This window comes from Macrobrachium rosenbergii, chromosome 40 (genome assembly GCF_040412425.1).
Source record: "Macrobrachium rosenbergii isolate ZJJX-2024 chromosome 40, ASM4041242v1, whole genome shotgun sequence".
NCBI classification, from domain to species: domain Eukaryota; kingdom Metazoa; phylum Arthropoda; class Malacostraca; order Decapoda; family Palaemonidae; genus Macrobrachium; species Macrobrachium rosenbergii.
The window spans coordinates 15,424,100-15,445,750 of record NC_089780.1 but is presented as its reverse complement, the minus strand read 5'-3'; the positions used below and the strand labels follow the sequence as shown (position 1 = coordinate 15,445,750).

Here is a 21,651-nt window from a genome sequence, read left to right as displayed (position 1 = left end):
CCCCTATAAAAGTGGTCAGGTGGTGTTCTTTATTTCATTTCAGGAAGGACTTGTTATTAGAATATTTTTAACTGACAGGTAACCTGGTAAAGTTTTAGAAATAGCTTAGAAACGGCGATTCCACCTGTCAATCATGATAAGCATGTATGATAATCTGTATTATTGTTGAAAGTTTTAACTGAAATGGGAGTTGATGTATATTCTATAAAATGCTACAGTTGAGAATTCTTGAATGTGATACACTGTAGTTAAAATCTGATGAAAACAATAAACGGCAATGATGGTATGATTACAAAGCATGCATCACCAACTGAGGTTTGATAGTACTGTAGTTTTCTTTATTAATTTTTTGTGATATTAAACATAATGCTTTTATTGCAGTGTGATTTTGCTTTGGATAAGAGGAAGTACTGGAAGATGGTCCATCTTGAAAATAAAGAGGTAAAGGTGCTCAGTTTTTGCAGTAATTGTTACTTAATAGATGATATATCTATATGACTGTTTAAAGGAATCACAAAGGTTACAAACACTTGCATCAGGGTTCTTAGACTGCTTACATACCCAAGGACCCTGAGTGTCTATTAGTAAGAGATTGTACTGCTTAAACAGTATAGTTTACTATTGAGAAGAGACTTGTTTATAACATTCCAAGAATTGGTTAGTGTTTTGAAAATTGAAATGATGAAATTACACACGGCTATGATGTTATGATTACACAACATGCATCACCAACTGAGGCTAGATAATTTAGTGTTATTTTATTCATTTTTGGTTTGATATTAAACTATAAATTCCTTTAAATTGCAGGGTGTCCCTGCTATGGATAAAAAGGAGAATTCTGGCAAATGTTCCATCTTGTAAAGAATAATGTAGAGGTAAGGTTGCATAATTTTTTTATTCATTTCCATAGAGTTGCTGTAATCATGACTAAAGAACTTTATGAAGACTTGCTTATTTTAATAATGTTCATAATGTAATATTTAAGTAATAAAGTAATAATGAAAGTTGAAGTTTTTCAAAGATAAAAAGTTTTTATGAAAAATGCCAGTTATAACTCCTAAGGCTAAGTAATTTATAGTACCTTTGATACCTTATTAATGAAATTATGAGCAGTATTTTTATCATCTTTGATGCCCCCCTATAAAAGTTGTCATCAGCCTTGTTCATTTCAGGAGGACTTGGCCTTCTAAGAAATATCCCAGTTTGAAGAGGAATATTTTTAACTGACAGGTAAGGTGTATTCTAGTTGTAACCTGGCAAAGTTTTAGAAATAGCTTAGAAATGGCAATTCCATCTGTCAATCATGATAAGCATGTATAATAATCTGTATTATTGTTGATAGTTTTAACTGAAATGGGAGTTGATGTATATTCTATAAAATGCTACAGTTGAGAATTCTTTAATGTGATATACTGTCGTTAAAATATGATGAAAGTAATATACGGCAATGATGGTATGATTACAAAGCATGCATCACCAACTGAACTTCACTACAGTAATAGGTTTCTTGCAATTAATATTGAGGGCGCCAATATAAAAGTTTATTACCATTTTGCAGGATGCACCAAGTCAAGAATGCAGTCTTGGCAGTTGTGCGAGGTGTAGAAAAAACATCCCAAAGGAGTGCACCAATAAGAGGTAAGATTGTGCTTTTGATTAAAAAAGTTGAAGATAATGAAAGCAAGGGCATTGATGAACTTAAATATTTTAATTTAATGGCTAAGTACAACCATAGCGTGTTCTAATTAACGTTTCAAATGCTGTTTTTACTATCTAAAAACTGAAAACAACATAGTAGTAAACAGATGGTGGCAACATCGAGTGTCAGAATGCTGAGATAACACATAGTTTCATGTCCTCTGGCTCCTAGTGCTTTACAGTTACCAACATCAATTTATGTAATAAGTTGTAGACTTGCCATCTAAGAAAATAATTTCCGGTTTTGCATAAGTATTAGAAGTGCAGCCATTGTTCTTGTAATGTTTAACTTGAGGTAGGATAACTAATCAGAGTGAAAGGAACATATTTAATGGAAAGTATAAAGCAGCGCAGCTGGGGTTACTTTCGTTGTCAGTTTACAAAAGGTGGCTGCATTAATTTATTAATTTGGAGTCCGTGGGTATTTGCTTGTTTGTGCATTTGATGTGCTTGTAAAAAGTTTTTCAATTTTAAACACATGCTTGCCTAATAGTTATAGAATTTATGAAGTTTTAGGGGAAAGGCACTACCAGTCACATGCTACTGTTCCATTCATGTTGACAATTTAGTTTCTAAATGGGATTATGTGGTAATATGCTGGTACTGAGGTTTTAGCAAATGGCAGGTATCAAAAACTTTCAAAGTTTATGATCTTTAAATTATGCTAGTGATTTACTTTTAGCAGTCTGTGTTCTTCATTATGAGTGTGCGAGTTCAGATGCAATGAAATTACTCTTTAATTCATATGTTAGGAGTACATAGTGATGAGAACTTACAACAGAAATCCCATGTTGGTAAATAAAAGGATTTAATCTGAAAAGTGTTAGGTTAAATGTTGATAGCATAGATAGATATTTCTTTTATCTAATTGTCATTTTGTATACAGGACTAACAGTGGATGTAACCCAAGCCAAGGTCTGTTTTATGTAGAAGTTACCCTTTTTAAATATGTAGAGTTTTGTAAGTTAGAATTACAACTGTAATTGCTAATGTTGATGCCTTTAAGGGTATGAAGTGCTCATGGCTTGGAAGCTCAGTTGTCATGGCTCTATTTACGCATGGTAATTTTTTGTTATGGGGAAAGTGGGGATAAATTCATCAGGTTAAGGTAATGTAATATGGTATGTGGTCTTATAATTGATGTTTTACATTTTACCAATACTTCATTGCAGAGTTTAACATTATTTTTAATTTATTTATAGGTTGTGTTTTGGCTACAGTTAATGGGCCACAGGTTCTGATGTTGGGAGACTCATGCAACATCCATTCTAGACAAATTAAAGGCAAGTAACAATTATAGAGGTCTCTTTTTATAGTTGTATAAAGCTTTGATGATAAACAGTTGACAAGGCCACCTCTGCCATTTTGTTACATTGGCCATGATACACAAGCTTGCTCCAAGGGGTCAGGCATTGTTGGTGGTCACATTGCCACCCCAGGGAAGGTCTGAGAGAAGGGACATACATGCTCTTGCAGGGCAGCTTCCGAGAGGAAGGGCAAATTAACAGAGATACCTCATGAGGGGATCCTGGCTGGGGTTATAGCCAAAGACTTCTGTTGAACTTTGCCGTGGCCTACAGGAGGAGGTTTTTACCTGGCTTTGGTTGGAATGATTTGTGTCCAGCTAAGTTTAGTTCGATGAGCAAGGTGACTTGTCATAACTCAATTCAGACTATTCTGTGTATCATGGTAAAAAAAAGTGAATAGGCAGTGGAGTGGACTGTATACTACACATTGATATCTGAGCATTTTCAATTTTATAAAAATACTTTTGATATTAGATTATGTAAGTTGTAATAATGGTGTCAAATGTTTTGCAGATGGTCAGCTGCATACAATGAATGAGTATATACACATGACCTGTTGTAGTACAGCTGTCCTCAAGTTTCAGGTTTGTATCCTTTCTTGATACAAATGTACAAACCAAGTGCTTGAAATATGTATACCATACACACAAAAATCTTTGTAGGTAAAAGTATGAAATAGGCATAGTAAAAAAGGGACAATACACACAGTTATAGGGAACAAAATTCAACAAAAAGAAGTTTACACTGCAGTAGTGCCTGAAACTTATGCTAGTCACTGACAAATAAAAACTGGTTGTATGAAAGCACAATGGACCGACATAGTCCCCTACATAGTTGAGAAAATGAAAACATTTGAAGTTGTATTTTGTGTATAAAACAAATGTCTAGTTGTCTACTACCATCACTCGTGCAAATATTTTGAAAATTAAGTCTGGTAATCATGTTTTGTAAAAGCTGTAGCAGTACAGTATTCTGATATGCAAAGTTTCTATATTTATATATATATATTAGTTTCTTATGGCGTTTCAACACTATTGCTGCGAGTTGTAAAATAATATTGGGTAAAATAATATTGGTGCCCTTAATTTTATAATGTAATTAATGGTAGTAAACAAAATAGTCCAGATTCCTCTGGTGAGACAAACAAACATGCCACAGGCTACACGTTAAATATAATTATGTAGCAGCGCTATTCATATAACCTGTAATCTGGTCTCTTGTATTAGCATGTATCTTTATATCTAGGGATTAGTATGTTATTGCTATAATGAACCATGTGCTGCAGGTTTTGTGAATTTAGTCCACCCCCTTTTAATTGTATATTTCATTTTTAGTGGATTTCTGAGATACTGTACATGGAATTTCCCTCTTGGAAGTGTGTATTGATAATACTAAATTAAAATGGGTCGGGCAGAATGTTTTCATATTGTATAAACATTGAAAATAACTGTACGATCTTTACAAACACAATACCTTTGGCTTAAGAAGTAAGGGATTTTTGACTGGGTTTTTATCCTTGTTACTACTGAGGGATTTATGACTAGGATTTGACCATATTTACTCTGAAGAAAAGTCTGTTAAACTTGTTTATCTGTTGAAGACTAATTTTACAAAATATTCTGAGTTTGGTTTATTATTTTATTATTCAGATGAACCTTAATCCTGTGGAACAATCCCACAGGGGCTGTTGACTTTAAATTCAAGCTTCCAAAGAATATGGTGTTTATTTGATAGCAGTAACAAGGTAATGGTAAATCAGAAAGACCAAAACACTGTTTGTCATTAGTCTATCATTCTTGGGGAACAAGAATTATTTGCAGATTTTCAAATTTGGAGGAACAACTGTCTTTGATTTGATCAGTCCAGTTTGTCACTGGAGTTAGTTTGTGAATGGTGCTTTAATGAAGATGGTGTGACTTTCATAGCTGCTCTAAGTCAGTCTCAGTTTCTGGGAACTTCATGTCAGTCAGTATATTTAACTTTTATGAATATGAGCTTTGATGACAAATCCTACTGCTAAGGTCAGTCCTACAACTGGACACTTTGGATGGCAGTGTAGCACAAGCTTGCTCGAAGGGGTCAGGCATGAGTTGTGGTCACCCCTGGGAAGGTCTGAGAGAAGGGACAGAAATGCTCTAGCAGGGCAACTTCTAAGAGGAAGGGCAGATTAACAGAGATCCCTTGGCTTGGAATTTTTCCGTAGACCCTTGTTTGTTGCCTTAATGGTAGCATGCAGGAGGAGGTGTGTTCCTTGCCTTGGTTGGAATGATCTGTGTCCAGCTAAGTTAAGTTCAATGGGCAAGGTGGTCTTTGGTCATAACTCAATTCAGACTATTCTGTGTTAAATTGCATCCAAAATGTCTTTTTGTGGTGAAGTGGACCATATGTGCATTGATTATGAGATCTGAGCGTTTCGTTATGATGATGACCAAGTATTGAAATGTTCTTTTTTACTCCATGTTCATGTGGTTTTTTGCTTTTTTTTTTTTTAAAGGTATCAACAAGATACTCAGAAAGACTGAAGGGCAAGATGGTCTGGGATGCAGTAATTGTCTTGGTATGTATTTTTTTTTTTTATTACATACAAGATTATACAAATGAATAGATATGTAGTTTACAATTTTGGCCACATTACACAATCTATATAGACATTTAGATCTTCCATTGTTGCAGGATTTACTGCAATATTGTTAAATGATACATGACAGATTTATTGCCCAGTAGTGTATTTGTTTCCACAGTGGCATTCTGCAATATTTGCTGTTAGGAAGAGTAAAACACGCCACCTCAAAAATATGTAATTTCAAGTAACTTTTGCCTTTAGTGCTTTAGAAGCCCTCCAAAATTGTCCCAAACAATTCTTATGTTCAACAGATTGTTTCCATTCCACAAGTTATATGAAGCTGGTATATATATTGGAATACTTAGATAGCCAACAAAGAAAGCAAGAATGCTGAAAAACAGCTGAAACTGCCATTACTGATACATATTTATGTTCCTTCAAATGATTTGTTACTCCTAAGCTCATAATCTTTTTAGTAAATGAAAGGCACTTTAGAGTAATGATTCTGGCTAATAAAGTTTCTTTGTGGTGGTCTCCATTCCTAAGAGAAGTCACATGAAAGTAACTTTATCTCACCTTCAACTCATCAGGTGTATTTTATGAATTACCTGCTTGACCAGTACCTGATTGCATAAGGGTTTTTACAATCAGACACCTTTAGTGACTGGCAAACTATAAACAAGTTGAATAAAATTCCATAGTTCTTTTAACAAACCCTTTGACCTAGCTTAGCAGCATTAAATAAGTTTGCTAAATGGTCTGACCAATTAATATAAAAGAATATCTTCTTGCAATTCTTATCACAATTTTGTTTTATTTTAAGAGGTTTATATGTTGAATTAGTTGCAGATGAATCTGTTCAGGTTGTTAATTGAAGGCATGAAATAAACAAGTAGTTTTATTACTTCTTTGCAGGAGACAGTTCACCTCGTGTGAAAGGGAAAGTGTTGAGATTGCCCTTCGTTATAGGCCCTCAACAAATTGATGTCTGCAGAGGTGAGTGAGTGGATAAATTTAAAACCTAAGTGAGAATAAGCTTTGATGACACACCATATTGCTAAGGTCAGTCCTACATCAGGACATTTTGGATGACAAGGTAGCACAAGCTTGCTCGAAGGGGTCAGGCGTGTGAGTTGTGGTCACCCCTGGGAAGGTCTGAGAGAAGGGACAGAAATGCTCTAGCAGGGCAACTTCTAAGAGGAAGGGCAGATTAAAAGAGATCCCTTGGCTTGGAATGTTGCCAAAGACCCTTGTTTGTTGCCTTAATGGTAGCAGGCAGGAAGAGGTATGTTCCTTGCCATGGTTGGAATGATCTGTGTCCAGCTAAGTTGAGTTCAATGAGTAAGGTGATCTGTGATCATAACTCAATTCAGACTATTCTGTGTTAAATTGTATCCAAAATGGAGTGTTGTGGTGAAGTGGACCACATGTGCAGTGATTATGAGATCTGAGCGGTTCGTTTTGTAATTTTTTTTTTTCTATTATTTCTACTCTATACTCTCATGGTTGCTTCTTCCCCCTCTAGGTCGTATTGAATATCATTGGCCAAACTGACAAATGGACTGGAATGCAGAAATGTTTCTGAGGTAGGTTTCCATCTTTTGCATTGTTAATTATTCTTTACTGTTTGGTCCCATCCCCATGTGTTGCTCTGCATATTTTTTATTCGTTCCCCTTTGGTCTTATTCCATCTTCAGTAGTCATTGATGATGATGACAAAACTCCAGAAAGCCACATTTGAGTAATAACCTATCCTAGCATTGATCACACTATTGAGCTTAAGGAGTAGCCCAAGCCCAGGTGGTCTTAAAATGCAGAACAGCACTTGTAATCAAACATAACTCTAGTGATTATCTTTTGGGCCAGTCCTGAGAGTCAGGATGTTTACTTGGTGACTGGTGTAATTTGGAATTTTAGTTGTGAAACCAAAAATTTGACTGGTGTAATTTGGAATTTTAGTTGTGAAACCAAAAAAAAATGCAGGTGGTCAAGTATCCAGTCCCTTGTCTTCTTAGACTACTCATTTACCAGCTTCATTTCAGACATCAATATATATAGTTATATGGAATTGCTGTCACCTGTGAGACATCTATGCCTTATAAAAGTTGAGGTAGAAAGAGCTCAGGACATGGTGCCAGGAAGAATTCCAAATTGGCCAAATGTTAAATTATCATAAGCTCAAAATGTGCTTGGAAAAATTCTTTACTGAAGATTAGCTAATTAAATATGAGTCAAAACCCCAAGACTTCAGATTAATGGCTGAAATTTAGATGTGAGAATGGTGTTAGTCAAACTACAAGAAACAGATAATGTGGCATGCACATTTAAATGTGTTCTGTTATTTTCAGGGATGAGTGTAGCTGCCGTAAGTTGGGAAGGTTTGATCATCTTGGCAGTTAACTTGAAAACAAGTTGACAACTAGGTACGTAAGATTTTCCCCTATTAAAATACAACTGATAGTTGAGCATTGATGACAAATCTTGTTGCTAAGGTCAGTCCTACAACAAAATGTTTTTGGATAACAGTATAGCGCAAGCTTGCTCGAAGGGGTCAGGCACGAGTTGTGGTCACCCCTGGGAAGGTCTGAGAGAAGGGACAGAAATGCTCTAGCAGGGCAACTTCCAAGAGGAAGGGCAAGTTAACAGAGATCCCTTGGCTTGGAATTTTGCCAAAGACCCTTGTTTGTTGCCGTACGGTGGCATGCAAGAGGAGGTGTTCCTTGCCTTGGTTGGAATGATTTGTGTCCAGCTAAGTTGAGTTCAATGAGCAAGGTGATCTTTGATTGTAACTCAATTCAGACTATTCTGTGTTAACTTGTTTCCAAAATGTTTTGTTGTGGTGAAGTGGACTCTATGTGCATTGATTATGAGATCTGAGCGGTTAGTTTTTTGAAATTTCTGCAGCTGAAACTTTGAAAAATTCTCAGAATTGGTGTTGATATTTTCAGGGAAGTTGCAGCATGAGAAGGGACCTACAATTGATAATTAAAAATAATGGTATGTATAATTACTTTGTTTCTTGTTACCTATCAGATATTTAGAGTTGTAAATGACTAGGATAACTGCACAACACTTTTGAATAACATATATAATTGTAAAATTCAGTTACAGGATTTCAGAGGCCAAGGGAAATTACCAGATGCAAAGTAATTTTCATAGGCTTTGATTTCTAGTAATAGACCACAATAAAATTACAAGTCAAAGAAACTTGTATTCTTCACCTTTGTATTGTTTTGTGTGATGGTAAGCCATTTTGTCCAGCATATATTTTCCTTTCCATTGGTAGAATCTTTCTCCAGAACAAGTTACCTGTTTATTGTTAAATTGTCACCATGTTGATAAAATGCATCCTAAAAATTTTGCAAGAATTATGAGATGAAGTGTGGACAAATAAATAGCAAATTTTAAAACATTTCAATATCGAAGGTTAAATACATCAAGGGGTACAAAATTACAAGGGGACAGGGATGGATCTTCAAAGCAATACATTATACAGAAACCTACACACACAAATGAAATCATTCCCTCTTAAGGGGATATTGCTGTTGGTACATCTAATGTGGTGCACTGGAGCCATTACTTGAGATTTTTTTGCATGCCTTCAGCCCTAGCTGCAACCCTTTAGTTCCTTTTCTGTACCTCCTTTCATATCTTTCTTCCATCTTGCTTCATATCTTTCTTCCATCTTGCTCCACCCTCTCCTAACAATTAATTCATAGTGCAACTGCGAGTTTTCCTCCTGTTACACCTTTCAAACCACTGTCAATTTCCATTTCAGCACTGAATGACCTCATAGGTCCCAGTGCTTGGCCTTTGGCCTAAATTCTATATGCAGTTCAAATCACAACTCGTACAAGTTTGACAACCTTGTAATGTATGCAGACAGGACAGGATAAAAGCAAACAACAAGGGTATGATGGGGCACATTAGAAATGAGTTAATTTTTTTATAAAGCAAATACAAATAGTAATACAACAATAACAATTGAGACCCAAATTGACCAGTTGTAACAAAGCAGAAGCTGATGTATTAAAAGGTAGGGAACTGTAAGGACATCCCCAAATCCCTCATTTTTAAGCTCTTGAAGACATTATGGTTGTGTTGCCAGCTGGAATATTTTGCATAGCCAGGGAAGAGCCAAAAATGGAAGTCATGACAATACTTTTGCTATCACAAGATTGGACTAGTCATAAAGCAAGAATTTTCAAATGGAAACAAACAAAGCCAGTCTGTTTTTACATTTACACGGGTGCAAATTGTTTTTACATTTACACGGGTACAAGATTTGCCAAGCGATGCCTTATGGTTACTAATGAAAAGCTTCAACCAAAAAATTAAAAGCAAAATGTTTTAAAAATAACCTAAAATTTTAAATGTGATAACAGTATATTTTAGGATGAATTAATTAACTACACAGAAAATGAAGATATACTGAATAAGAAACCTTAAGCCCACAAAGAACCATTATTGGAAGGGATATAAACAGCTGAAGCAATGATGGTAAAGTCTTATATGAGGGACACAGACATGATGACTGTAACTGTGGTGAAAGTTTAATGAACTTTCCAGGATAACAAATTGAGAAGGTGAAAGTTCAATAAACTTTCCAGGACATGCCATGATGACTGAAATTGACAAAGCAAAAGTTTAATAAACTTTTCACAATGTTTGACATAGGAATACCAGACACTTTTTTTAGTGGCAACACCTACCCCAGTGAAATAAATTGCATAAAATTGCAGTTCACCAAAAACTGCACACAAAATACTACTGATAAAGCAGTAGATTTGGAATGATTCTAGAAAGGTTTCTTGTCATCAAATTCTTATTGCAAAAAAGGAAACTAACACTAAGTTAGACAATAAATAGTTGCTTGGCAGCCCTCTGCCAAAAAAAAAAAAAATTTACTTAAAACCACAAAGCCAAATCTGTTAGGACTGACAGTATGGAAAAAAAAATTATGTGGAGATAATAAAAAGAAAAAGCTAAATCAAGAAAACTACAACTTTATGACTGGAGAAAAAGCCTTCAACATCACCCTATGAAAAAGACCAAAGAAACATTGTGGAAGTTGATTAGGAAATAAACTTCCACAATGCCTAAGCTAAAAAGATGTTCATCTGACATACAATCAAGATTAGTCCACAACAGCTCTCAATATGAATGACACTTGTTTCATAAAAAATTATATAATTGAATATACTCAAAATCAAAATGGTGTAATCTCCAGGTCTATTAATAACAACATTAATAAAGGATGAAAAGTAAACTGCTTATGTGAAATACACTCGCGACAAAAAGTACTGTATCTCAAATTGACGTGCCAAAAATAAATGAATGAATATGTAGCAATGAAATGTGCACTACAAACAAAAAGTAAATAATTCCATTACAAAAAATACTCTCTTAAAGGTCAAATAAATAGGAAAGCAGTCAAATTGCAATCATCATAACTTGACAAAACAAACTGTAATCTACCAAAATAAATTTTTCCCAGCTACACAAACCACAGCATTTTTGCCACATTGGAGTACTCTCAGCGAACAAGGTCATTAACTGGTGGTTATGGGGATAGTAAGTTGGGGAATACTAATCACCTGCCTTACATCATCACCCACTTTTAAAAATTTGTTACTTGTTCCTACAAAAATACAAACCACTTTCTACATAGACTTACTCCTTAGGTGGGAGGTTATCTCAGACAATTGACTTGAGTCAAGTCCACCTATACAAGTGCCACACTCCCAGATGCACAAGCAATCAGAGGATGTGCTAATTCCTACTTGGTCTGGTAAAAGGGTTGCCAGAGTTTGGTGTAAATCACTACTGTAGAGGGCAGTCAGAGAAAACATCAGTTGAACCATGACATTCCCCCTTAAAGGAAGCTAAACCACTGCATATAATTCTGGATAAATATGAAATAATGGGTTCAGAATAAGCACTACCTCCACAACCCCTTGTTGAAGTGTGGTTGCTTGTAGCCTGCCAGTCTCCAGTGGGTACTTCATCCTACATTCTGCTCCCAAGGAGGAAGAAGGTGACCCCATTCACTACCCAACTCACAATAAGCTAAAGTACTTGGGCAAGATACTTTTATATCCAGTCAGAGTTTGGTGCCTAAACATTGTTGAGTAGCCACCACAGTTCCAAAACGGGAAATGAGGACAAGGAAGTCTGTTTATAACATACATCTGCTGTCATTACAGTACTTGAAAAGAGAGGTATGGGCCCACATCCCCTTGCCATTGTGCCATTGTGTGCTCTAGCACAAGTAGAGACCTAAAAAAGAAAGGGAGTTCCTAGACACCTTCTTGTGATCAACTGTATCTAGACACCTTCTTGTGATCAACTGTATTACCAAAAAGGCACATACACTTGTCTCTGGGAGCAGGTCCTTTTCAAATAGCACTAACAGTGAGAACCAGTCTTGGAGGGTGGGAATAGAGAATCTCTTGTCAAGAGCTGACAGGTTCTAAGTTTTCACCACAAACCCAGAAAAGGAGAGGAAGAGGAATCCCCATCCCTGTATGTGCTGAACAAAATGAGACAAGCCATGTAACCCCATCTTTTTCACCAAGGCCAAAACAGGAAAACAGTCTTAAGGGTAAGATCCCTATCAAAAGCTTGTACCAAGGACTTAGAAGGGGCCCTGGTTAAGCCACAGAGGGTGAAAGTTACATCCCATTCCGAAGGCTGTAGTTTCTGAGGTGAGGCTCGTCAGTATGGATTACTCCACTGAAGTGGAGATATCCAGACCCTTCAGTTTGAAGACTGGGACAAGGGTGAGCAACAGCTTTTCACTGCAAAGACTGAAAGGAGCTTGCCTCAATGAAGGTTTTTGAGTTAAGAGGGGTGTTAATCCTTGAACAGAATCCTGTCCCCATCACAAAACATCCTACAATATCCTCTAAATGAGAAAATGTACACTATAGATATATAAGCCTCTGAACTTGATCAACTACCATGCTGCAAATTTTTTTCAAGAAACAAATACAAGTTTGTAATGCAAATGCTCCTCTACAAGACATTCTGTATATCTTGAAAAACTAAAATTTTTCAATACAGTACTTACAGTTGTAAGCAATCACCAATAGCATGAAAAACTTGACACGTAGAAACAGACTCCTATATGCTTAATAACCTTAACAATACAAATAATTTTGCTTTTAGGCAAGAAAAGGCCAGCAAAACTGAGTATGTTTATTTATAAAAATTCTATACTTCAACAATGTGTATGAATGATCTATTGCATTGGTTGTGTGTTCAGCTCAGCTCTGTAAACATAGGAAAATTGGAAAAAGAATCTATTAGTAACATGTAACACTAAATTGACAAAGAAGTCCTCCACACAGTAATTTAAGCTACTTATCAGTTGAACAAAATCATAATTAAACTGAATGCTATAATGTGAATGAAAGAAATGACAAAAATGAAGCTGCAAACATAATAAGACTACTTGAAAACTAGTGACAGACTGCTAAGTATAAAATACAACATACATAAACTGAGCAATGCTGTGCTATCAAGGATCTTCTCAAAACACTTGCCTTGAAATCTGAACGAGGTTATGAACCCCTGCCACATACCATACATTGTTAACATTTTTTTCTAAGAAACTACTCATTTTGTTAAACTTCTTATCCTAGTGACTGTGAGTCAAAGAGGGGCAAAATTTTGATGATGATAAGTTGGGGAAATGTGCATAATTCATAAGGATTTGGAAAAGTTGGAAAAGGGAAGAGGAGAAGATCCATAAAGGATTGGATAGTGTAAAAGATGTACTGTATTGATCTGTAAATGCTATAGCTACAACAAAATGGTAATAGTAGCCAGTATTTAGGTTTTCTGTAAATATCTGTGCTTATGGTGAGAGAGTAAAAGGATGGTCCCTCACCAGCCATTCGTGCATGAGCAGGGAATGCTGACCCTCTAATCTTTCTATGCTGCCTGGTATAACTAATGTGAAGGACTGAGAAGTTCCTGTGCCAAAATTTACATCACCAAACTGAATATAACTCTAGGAAAGGCTAAAAAAAAAAACACTCAAAATGTATAGAAAGTCAACGTTAGAAGGTGGCAAATATCATCATACCAGGCTGAGAGAGAGAGAGAGAGAGAGAGAGAGAGAGAGAGAGAGAGAGAGAGAGAGAGAGAGAGAGAGAGAGAGAGAGCACTAAAAGCACAATAAAGAAAATGGCATGTGGATGCTGTGGGTAAGCTATAAGGGTGAAGCGAATATTTACAATAGATACAACAGATGACAGAGATTTTCAGTACTTGAAGTTTAAAAGCAATGCGGGAATTCCAAGGTCCTGAATATTACAGCTGAGTTAATGATGTGAAGATGAACAATGAGGATTATGCTACAGAAGAGCTGGAATTAAGAAAGCAGTAAGAGTGTAGGAATTTCTTGAGAGCTAAGTGAAAAAAAGAGAACATACCCAAGACCTGTGCTTAGACATGGGTATCTGAACAAAACAAAATGAGGGAGATTCTGAAATATAGTCCTGAGATTAATGCCGAGATTCATAAATGGTAAGCACACTGGGACTACTGTATCACAAGCAAGGAAGTAGATATGAGATGTGATAGTCAAAATACTGAAAAATATGCGGAGATCTACGTGACTGCGAGCAATCAGCAAAATAGTTGCATGAGAGGCGGAATGTTAACCTGTGGGAAGGCTCAAAAATAGATGTTTACTTATGAGGACTTGGATCATACAGATAATTCACCCTTTCTGATCATGTATGGGAAACCAGACAAAATGTTGATGAAAAAAAGTCAAGAGATGGCGTTCGAGATGCTATATGAAGAGCAAAAAAGATGGAAATTTACAGTGTTTTTTGTCTGAGATGAGGATAAAGATGAGAACACCATCCAATTTGAAATTTTTTCTCATTATGATAAATGTAGAGTAATTATTGTACAATGTTCTTCTCCTATTCATTATTAAGGCTAGTACCACATGCATCTTGAATATGGTGACCTTTGTCATGATAAGTAGTTCTCTATAAATGGAAAATCTTTAACCTCATTAAGAATATTGTGGTGCCTCAGTCCTAGAATTATTATGACATTAAATGTAACATAGGCCTGAAAACAATACTTTTTAAAATATACCATATGCAGAAATTCAGGAGCAATTTTTTCATGTCCTCTTCTGAAACTTCATAGTTGCTTCAATTGTAAAGCACTTATGCTATGGTTTTAGGCTAGCAAGGGTTATGCTCAGTGAGCAGTCCATGCAATAACAAGACATGCATCTGATGTTCCCAGGATGTCATCATGCAATTTCTGAGGAAATATTAAGTAGTGTCACCTACACTTAACAAACAGCTTGGGGGTCTGTCCCTTCCGGTAGGTAACGAAATCCGCTAAACAACAGACTGGCTTTTAACTGCCACAATAGGGTATCCTGGGGCTAACTCTCATAGTACAAATTGCAAGCAAACATACTGCTGTGCACAGTTTATCCTAACATGATGCATATGTGTGCATATACCCTGTACATGTGGACACATAAAAAAATGTGTATATTATTTACACTATTAACATATTGTATTAGTTCAGTAGAGAACTGCATTAAGTAATGTCCAAAAAAATTGTGTGCGAGAGAGAGAGAGAGAGAGAGAGAGAGAGAGAGAGTTAGGCCCACATTAAGTGTGTAATGTTTCCTAACTTCATGCACAAAGAGAAATGCTTTGGTCGTGTGTGTGTTTGTTGACTATCCATTCTCAAAGGCACATCCTGGAAAGTATCAGTCAATATGAGTGTGTTTGTCCTTTCATTCACCCTCCACCCTCACAGGTGAAAACAAGAAAGCCTTGATCTGCTGTCCATTAACACTACTGTACTTACCAGATTTCTCTGGCAAGTACAAAATATTTATATAATTTTTTTCTGACTTAGGCATTTACATTAACAAAATCTGCCAAGCTGAGGTGCCACTTTTAGTGCCCCTTTTTTTTGGTTACATGAACACTAGAAAAATTTAAGAGCCATTCTCCTAAAATATAAAAAAAAAGTGAGTGCAGTGGGTAATTCTGTTTAGTTAAGTGATAATTTTTATATGTTAAATCATACGTATCACTGAGCAACACCAAGCTATTAACTTCAGGAATAATTTCCAAATGCTATAAATCTTCCAAATTCTACTAAAATATTAGGGTTCACACTATCTAACATTCACTACATCTCTTAAGGTAAATGATGAATAAGGAGTGTGGTGATTAACAGGACAGCATAAAGGATAAAAAAATAAATTGAAAACTGATGAAAGGGCAAGACTTGGCTCTTCATGAGGAGTCTTTCACAGAAAAGTAAGGAAAATCAGAGAATCATAAGGTTTTAGAAGCAGATCTGTCACCAGATAGTTATTGAGGAAAACCTATATCCAGGTTCAAATCAGGACAAGTATCAGTGTTGTTGTGAATGTTTATCTTTATATGCTTATGGTAATGAGACTAGGCTTATTACCTGCCCTTCACAATGGAGGGATCCTATTCAGATATACTTTGACTGGTATAGGGCGAGAGATTACTTACAACTTAAAATCTAGAGAAATAAAAAAAATGCTAACAGAAAGCTACACAGACAGACTTGAGGCAACCTATACCTGTTAAGCATCCCAGGCAATTTCATGAAGAACAAAACTTACGGAAATTAAATGCAGCAAAAGCCTAACAGCCATATGATGACTTTTCTACCTCACTTTCCATGCTTTTCTTATTTCATGAGGTGACATGAACCTCTGCTTCAAGTCAGTCACAAACTACTACTTATTTGGATCATTTATACCTATAAGCCTACAGTGAAGCAAAGTTTTAAACAAAATGTGCATACCATTACATGCACATGGCAAAAGAGATAAAGACAACTGCCATTAGGCATACAGTAGTTACCTCAACTGCTGTGAAAAATCATCCTCAATATTATCATCATCCCAGTTGTCTTCCCAAACATTGACATCTTCTGCATCTTCTTCTGCTGCAGTCCAATCTGCAAAGAGAAAATTTATTAGGTTACATGAAAATTACACTTAGCATGCCATTTCCTATACATTACAGTGTAACTCTATCATATATTACTTTCAAGAATCTCTTAAACACACATCTACAGAATAGGACTTCCAAGACTACAGTACTTGATGAATACAAGAAAGGGGGAAAAGACAAATTGGACTGCCTAAACATAAAAAAGTAATACAGTAGGTAAGCATAAGAGCATTGACCAAATAATTCATTGGAAACCCATCACTTTTTGTCCTTCCACAACATGGATTTTGTGTGGGGTTGGTAGAAGTGAGACTATGGTAAAATGCTGGTTTGTATTTCTGGGGAAAAAGTACAAATTTTTCAAGCCATTTGTGTTTCCTAGGTATAAAAACAAAAGCCTTTTATTATGAGTATTCCTCAGCATGGACTGGAATTGGTTATTGAAATATGATAACCAGGGAGTTACATTGTTTGATGGCACATAAGCCCTGCTCCTTTTCAGAAGATATTAAGAAAAATATTTTTTTTTAGTATTGACATGTATGCATTTGATGTTACCAAAATATATAGCTAGAGTATGGCAAAAAAAAAAAACTTGGACAAAACATTTAATTAAGACAATGAAAAATATTTTTAATAATTTGACCTTATTTTCAAGTTGCGGGAAATTTCAGCCTACCCATTTGTACACCCAGTCAACCTAGGTCACACCAAATGCCTACTGCTTTTTTAAACCCAACCTAACTGAGCAACAGAATTCATAGGCCCACATTTATGCTCTGATCCAGATTCAGCTGTTCTCTCCTGTTCCAAGCTCCTGTGACATGTATGCTTGTATTTTAACTGTGTTTCAAAATGTGGCAAATTCAATTCCATAGAAACTCCTAGGCACCACCACCTACTTACCCAGAAACTCCTTCATTTTGTTCAGTAACAGTCTATGCAAGGTGTTCTGTATCAATTTCACTTGTTTCTGGAAATAACCATGAACATCTGCTCCTGAGCCTTCCAAAATGCCTTTCTAAACATGTTATCGTTCCGACCAAATGTAATATGACCTGGGTCTAGCACATCCATGATCAGCTCCACACACTCAAGGAGGCTAAAATGAGGATGGAACCCAACAAATTTTAACCTCAACAATTTCAATTAAGGTAAGCAGTTTGTTTGTTGTTTTAGATAAATTAATATGATGAAAAGTGAGGATTTTGGCCTACTATCAATACAGGGTAGTCTAAGCCAGTCCACGTCCTCAAATAAACTTCCCACCCGCCATCAAGGCACAACACCCTAGGTAAAGTTAAGTTACAGACAAGTTTTATCCCTGGCAATTTTGTATCTATATAAAAATGTTAATTGTCAAAACTTTGTCACATTCATTCTGCAGTTGCTATTGTTAAAATGTGTCTCAGTAATTGGCCTTGTGGCCTCTTTGTTCTTAATAATGTGTTCTGTGATTGGGGACATTGCAGAACAACAAATCAAGGTTTAGTATAAAAACTGCCAAAAAAAAATGCTGTGTCATTTGGTTGAAACAGCATCAACAATACTACTTATAATGATTTTTCGACTTGGTCCACCATTCTGCATTCTTGACCAAGAAAAGAATTAATTTGTACAGTAGGTCAAAATTACAAAACCATAAAAAAATAAATATCTGAAACCATAAGACTGGGCTTGCAGAAATACAAATTTTTGGAGCACTGTCCCATCATTCTGCATTCTTGAACATACTGTAAGAATGCAGATTGGCGTGTGTTTCCATTCAGACATGAGGTCAAAACTACCTTAATTTAACTTTTCCTGGGGTATCATGCCCTGACCTAACCAATCCTTACCTCACCTAACCTGATCAGACCCAGGGCACTGTAGTTGGGCAGGTCATATTGTAGTTGGCTGGGAATAATGTACTCAGGAGGCAGTGTTGGATGGCTCTTAAGCAGATGAACATGTTAAATCATTTCAAAACAACCGAAATTTACAAAAACACCTTTCACATACCACTTCCAAACAACAGAATTTATGGGTAAGTAGGTACTGGTGTCTAGGAGTTTCTAAAGCATCAAATTCATTATATGCTGAAACACACTAATCATGTGCATCCATTTAGGAGGCTGGAACAAGAATGGACGGCTGAACCTGGGTGAAAGCGCAGGTCCACGCAGGCATATGAATCATACAGTTCTCATTGGCTGGCCTGAAAAAATTAGTAGACATAGGGCACGATGTAGGCCAAAAAGGCATACGATTATAGCCGGGTTTAAATTTCTTGCGACTGGGAAATTGCAAGACCGGGGCACCAGAGTACAACCATCTTAAGAACTATGGAAGCAAGGTGCTGTGTGATAGGGTTCACATCTAATTGTAACTTAAAACAATTTTCTTCCCACCACAAAAATGGCAGTCAGTGAATTGATGGAAACCGATTGGGTAATTGGGGTTTAGCCTAGTGTACTTTAAAACAAGTTGAACAACTTAATCCTACAACTTTTTTTTTTTATCATTTGGAGGCAATGGAAAGTAATATAGCCCTGGCCTCTTGTTTTGCATTATATCCTGTGATTGGTAGAGATTAATGAAATGACTCACTTACGCCTATTTTTCTGAAAGCAAGGGCCTAGCCTCAGCTTTGAAATTTTGGTTCCTCCAGTTCCCTCAGCCTACTGAGGTCTACTGCATTTATTGCTACATAGGCTACAGTGGGTTAAAAAAAGGCCTAACGATTGATTTGGTTTAACAATGGTTAAAAAATTAGTAGAACTAAGCCATAGCTCAGCATGGGGTATTACTTTAGAAACTTATTTTTCTATAGTATTTTGGTTGCTTATTAAGAATTTAACATTTTTTTTGTCGGTCGACTGTAATTATCCTCTGAAGTTGTATGCTGGCCATCCTGGAATGTTATTGTGCATTTGCAGTGTTATAGGTGAGCTTTTGGTAAAACAAGGAGTTTCCTTCACTGGGGGCTCCCCCTCCCGACTAAGTAACACGGCCTGCTAGGTTAAGTTAGGTTAGGGTACGTTAGGTTAGTACAGTTCCTTTTAAAATAGATTTCCTTAGACAATCCCTTCTTAAACATAGGCTATGGTTTCCTGATGACTTGCAAATACGCAGAACCATTCCATATCATCAACATGGCAGTCTGGTCTTTCTCCCTGTGACTTCCCCGGCCCAAAACCCCACATTCCTAAAGGGTCCTCTACCCTGTTGGGTAGGTATGAGGTTAATAACAATTGACCGACAATAAACGGTATTATTTTAGAAAGAGGAACCAGCCCAAAATGACATGAAAATATGTTTTTCAAGGTGATTTTGATGTGTTTTGCACGAATATCACCTTCATTTTCCTCGAAATTAACGGTTTTAGACTTTACTCGAGCACCTACAGTTTCCCGGGCCCACTCGACCGCCGACCGAAATCGGCGGAAGAACACGGCCTTACTGTAACCCCTGTGGCTAGCGCGCAGCAGCAACATTACCTCTTGCCAGAAAATGTCGTGCTTGCCAAGAATCTTTAAATATGCAGATAAGGCGCGGCGCCGTTCCGCCACGGCCTTACTGACAGCACACATAAACAGGACGACATGTTGGTTTTGGTGTTCTTCCGCCGATTTCGGTCGGCGGTCGAGTGGGCTCGGGAAACTATAGGTGCTCCGAGTAAAGTCTAAAACCGTTAATTTCCGAGGAAAATGAAGGTGATATTCGTGCAAAACACATCAAAATCACCTAGAAAAACATTTTCATGTCATTTTGGGCTGGTTCCTCTTTCTAAAAATTTACCCAATAAACACCACCACCTCCTTCATCAGCAACACTAAAAGTACAGGAAAATCAATTTCCAAGGTAATTAATAGCCTACACTTGGGGAGCCTCATGAATAGCGTATAACGGTTAGACCTCAAGTAGGGTAGGACCACTCGGCGAGGAATCGAAATATTTGGCAAACTATATATTTTAATGGGCTACTACCACATTATCTAGGTGTACCTTGATGAAATACTTCCCAAGACAATAAAAACCAACTGCCAACGAATTCACATCACAACCAAATTCAAGTTAGCCTCGTCTAGCCTTCGAAATGTTAAAAACAATCCCGAGTTGATCAAAAGAAAATTACTTGCACAATTTGGGGTCGTTACCTTCTGCGGGGAACTCCTCAAACTCGTCGTCCTCTTCCAGCAAACCTAAGTCGATTTTAGGCTTGTTATCAGCAGGTTTCTCTGTAGCCATGTTGACTTTGTGTAAGATGACAAGGCAATGACTTTCAGGTCTCCTCGTGGCGTAGAAATGAACACTTATTGTACTTTGTTTACGTTTTGGGGAACGTAGGGGAAATGGTCACGACATTTGGCGCTGTTCTTTATGACCATTCTAGAATATAACTTTTTTTTTTGTCGACACTTTCACAATCCAGGTATGATTCAAAATTTGCTTATTTCAAGGAGAATCTTTTACTTGACATGTTTTTACATAATTATGAACAATTAATATTGGCAACCAACTCATATTTATACTTTGAAAGTGGGCATGAAAAAACAATTATTTAATCGTTCAATCATAATCCAAGTATTACTCGTTATTTCCATAATTCAAGGCCAAATGCTTTTATTTTACCTGCTTTTATGTAGTCATTAAGGACTCCTATCGGCGACCTAACTTTTATTCTTGCTTTGTCATTGATCACGAGTAACCGAGCAATTACGTAAACGGTGATTTGTCAAGATCCGAACATAAAGAACGGAGCCACAGAAAATCGACTTCATTTATAGTCCGGACTCTAGATTGGTTTTACAAATTCTATTCAATATCCTGAAAAGTCTCCGCATATAAAATAAATACATTGGTGACTTACTTATTACTAAAGAATAAGTTTAAATCAACCAGGCAAACAGACTACAAGTGAAACAGATAATATATATAAAAAGTAAATAACAATTCCGATTTCATGTTCGAAGGCTTCAACAAGCTTGGTATCCTGAACTAAAATATTACCGAAAATGTTACAGAATGAAACCCCCCGTAAATGAAGTGTCAGTAAAGGACATTCTATTCATCTTACAAAGTTAATATAAACATAACGGGATAA

At 36.4% G+C, this 21,651-nt stretch overlaps 1 protein-coding gene and 1 long non-coding RNA gene across 2 annotated transcripts; one reads left to right on the top strand and one right to left on the bottom strand.

The window, feature by feature from the left end:
• Positions 1 to 64: 64 nt before the first annotated feature.
• LOC136826156 (uncharacterized) lies at positions 65 to 8,775 on the top strand. The gene is made up of 8 exons (XM_067083192.1): positions 65 to 78; positions 1,559 to 1,638; positions 2,901 to 2,981; positions 5,500 to 5,562; positions 6,484 to 6,564; positions 7,094 to 7,154; positions 7,917 to 7,991; positions 8,517 to 8,775. Exons 2-6 carry the CDS (start codon positions 1,560 to 1,562, stop codon positions 7,120 to 7,122), a joined length of 333 nt encoding a protein of 110 aa, XP_066939293.1. The 5' UTR covers positions 65 to 78; position 1,559; the 3' UTR covers positions 7,123 to 7,154; positions 7,917 to 7,991; positions 8,517 to 8,775.
• Positions 8,776 to 12,754: 3,979 nt separating this feature from the next.
• Positions 12,755 to 20,927, bottom strand: LOC136826157 (uncharacterized). Its single transcript, XR_010849527.1, has 3 exons — positions 20,705 to 20,927; positions 16,473 to 16,569; positions 12,755 to 12,842 (listed from the first exon to the last, which is right to left on the bottom strand). It is a non-coding gene; the product is annotated as an uncharacterized lncRNA (long non-coding RNA).
• Between the last annotated feature and the right edge of the window lie 724 nt (positions 20,928 to 21,651).

Bases quoted from the DNA above. Each gene is read 5' to 3' on its own strand.
- LOC136826156 (XM_067083192.1), top strand. From the start codon at position 1,560: ATGCACCAAGTCAAGAATGCAGTCTTGGCAGTTGTGCGAGGTGTAGAA. The intron at 5,563-6,483 runs GTATGTATTTTT...ACTTCTTTGCAG, and splicing joins GGGATGCAGTAATTGTCTTG to GAGACAGTTCACCTCGTGTG. The intron at 6,565-7,093 runs GTGAGTGAGTGG...TTCCCCCTCTAG, and splicing joins ACAAATTGATGTCTGCAGAG to GTCGTATTGAATATCATTGG.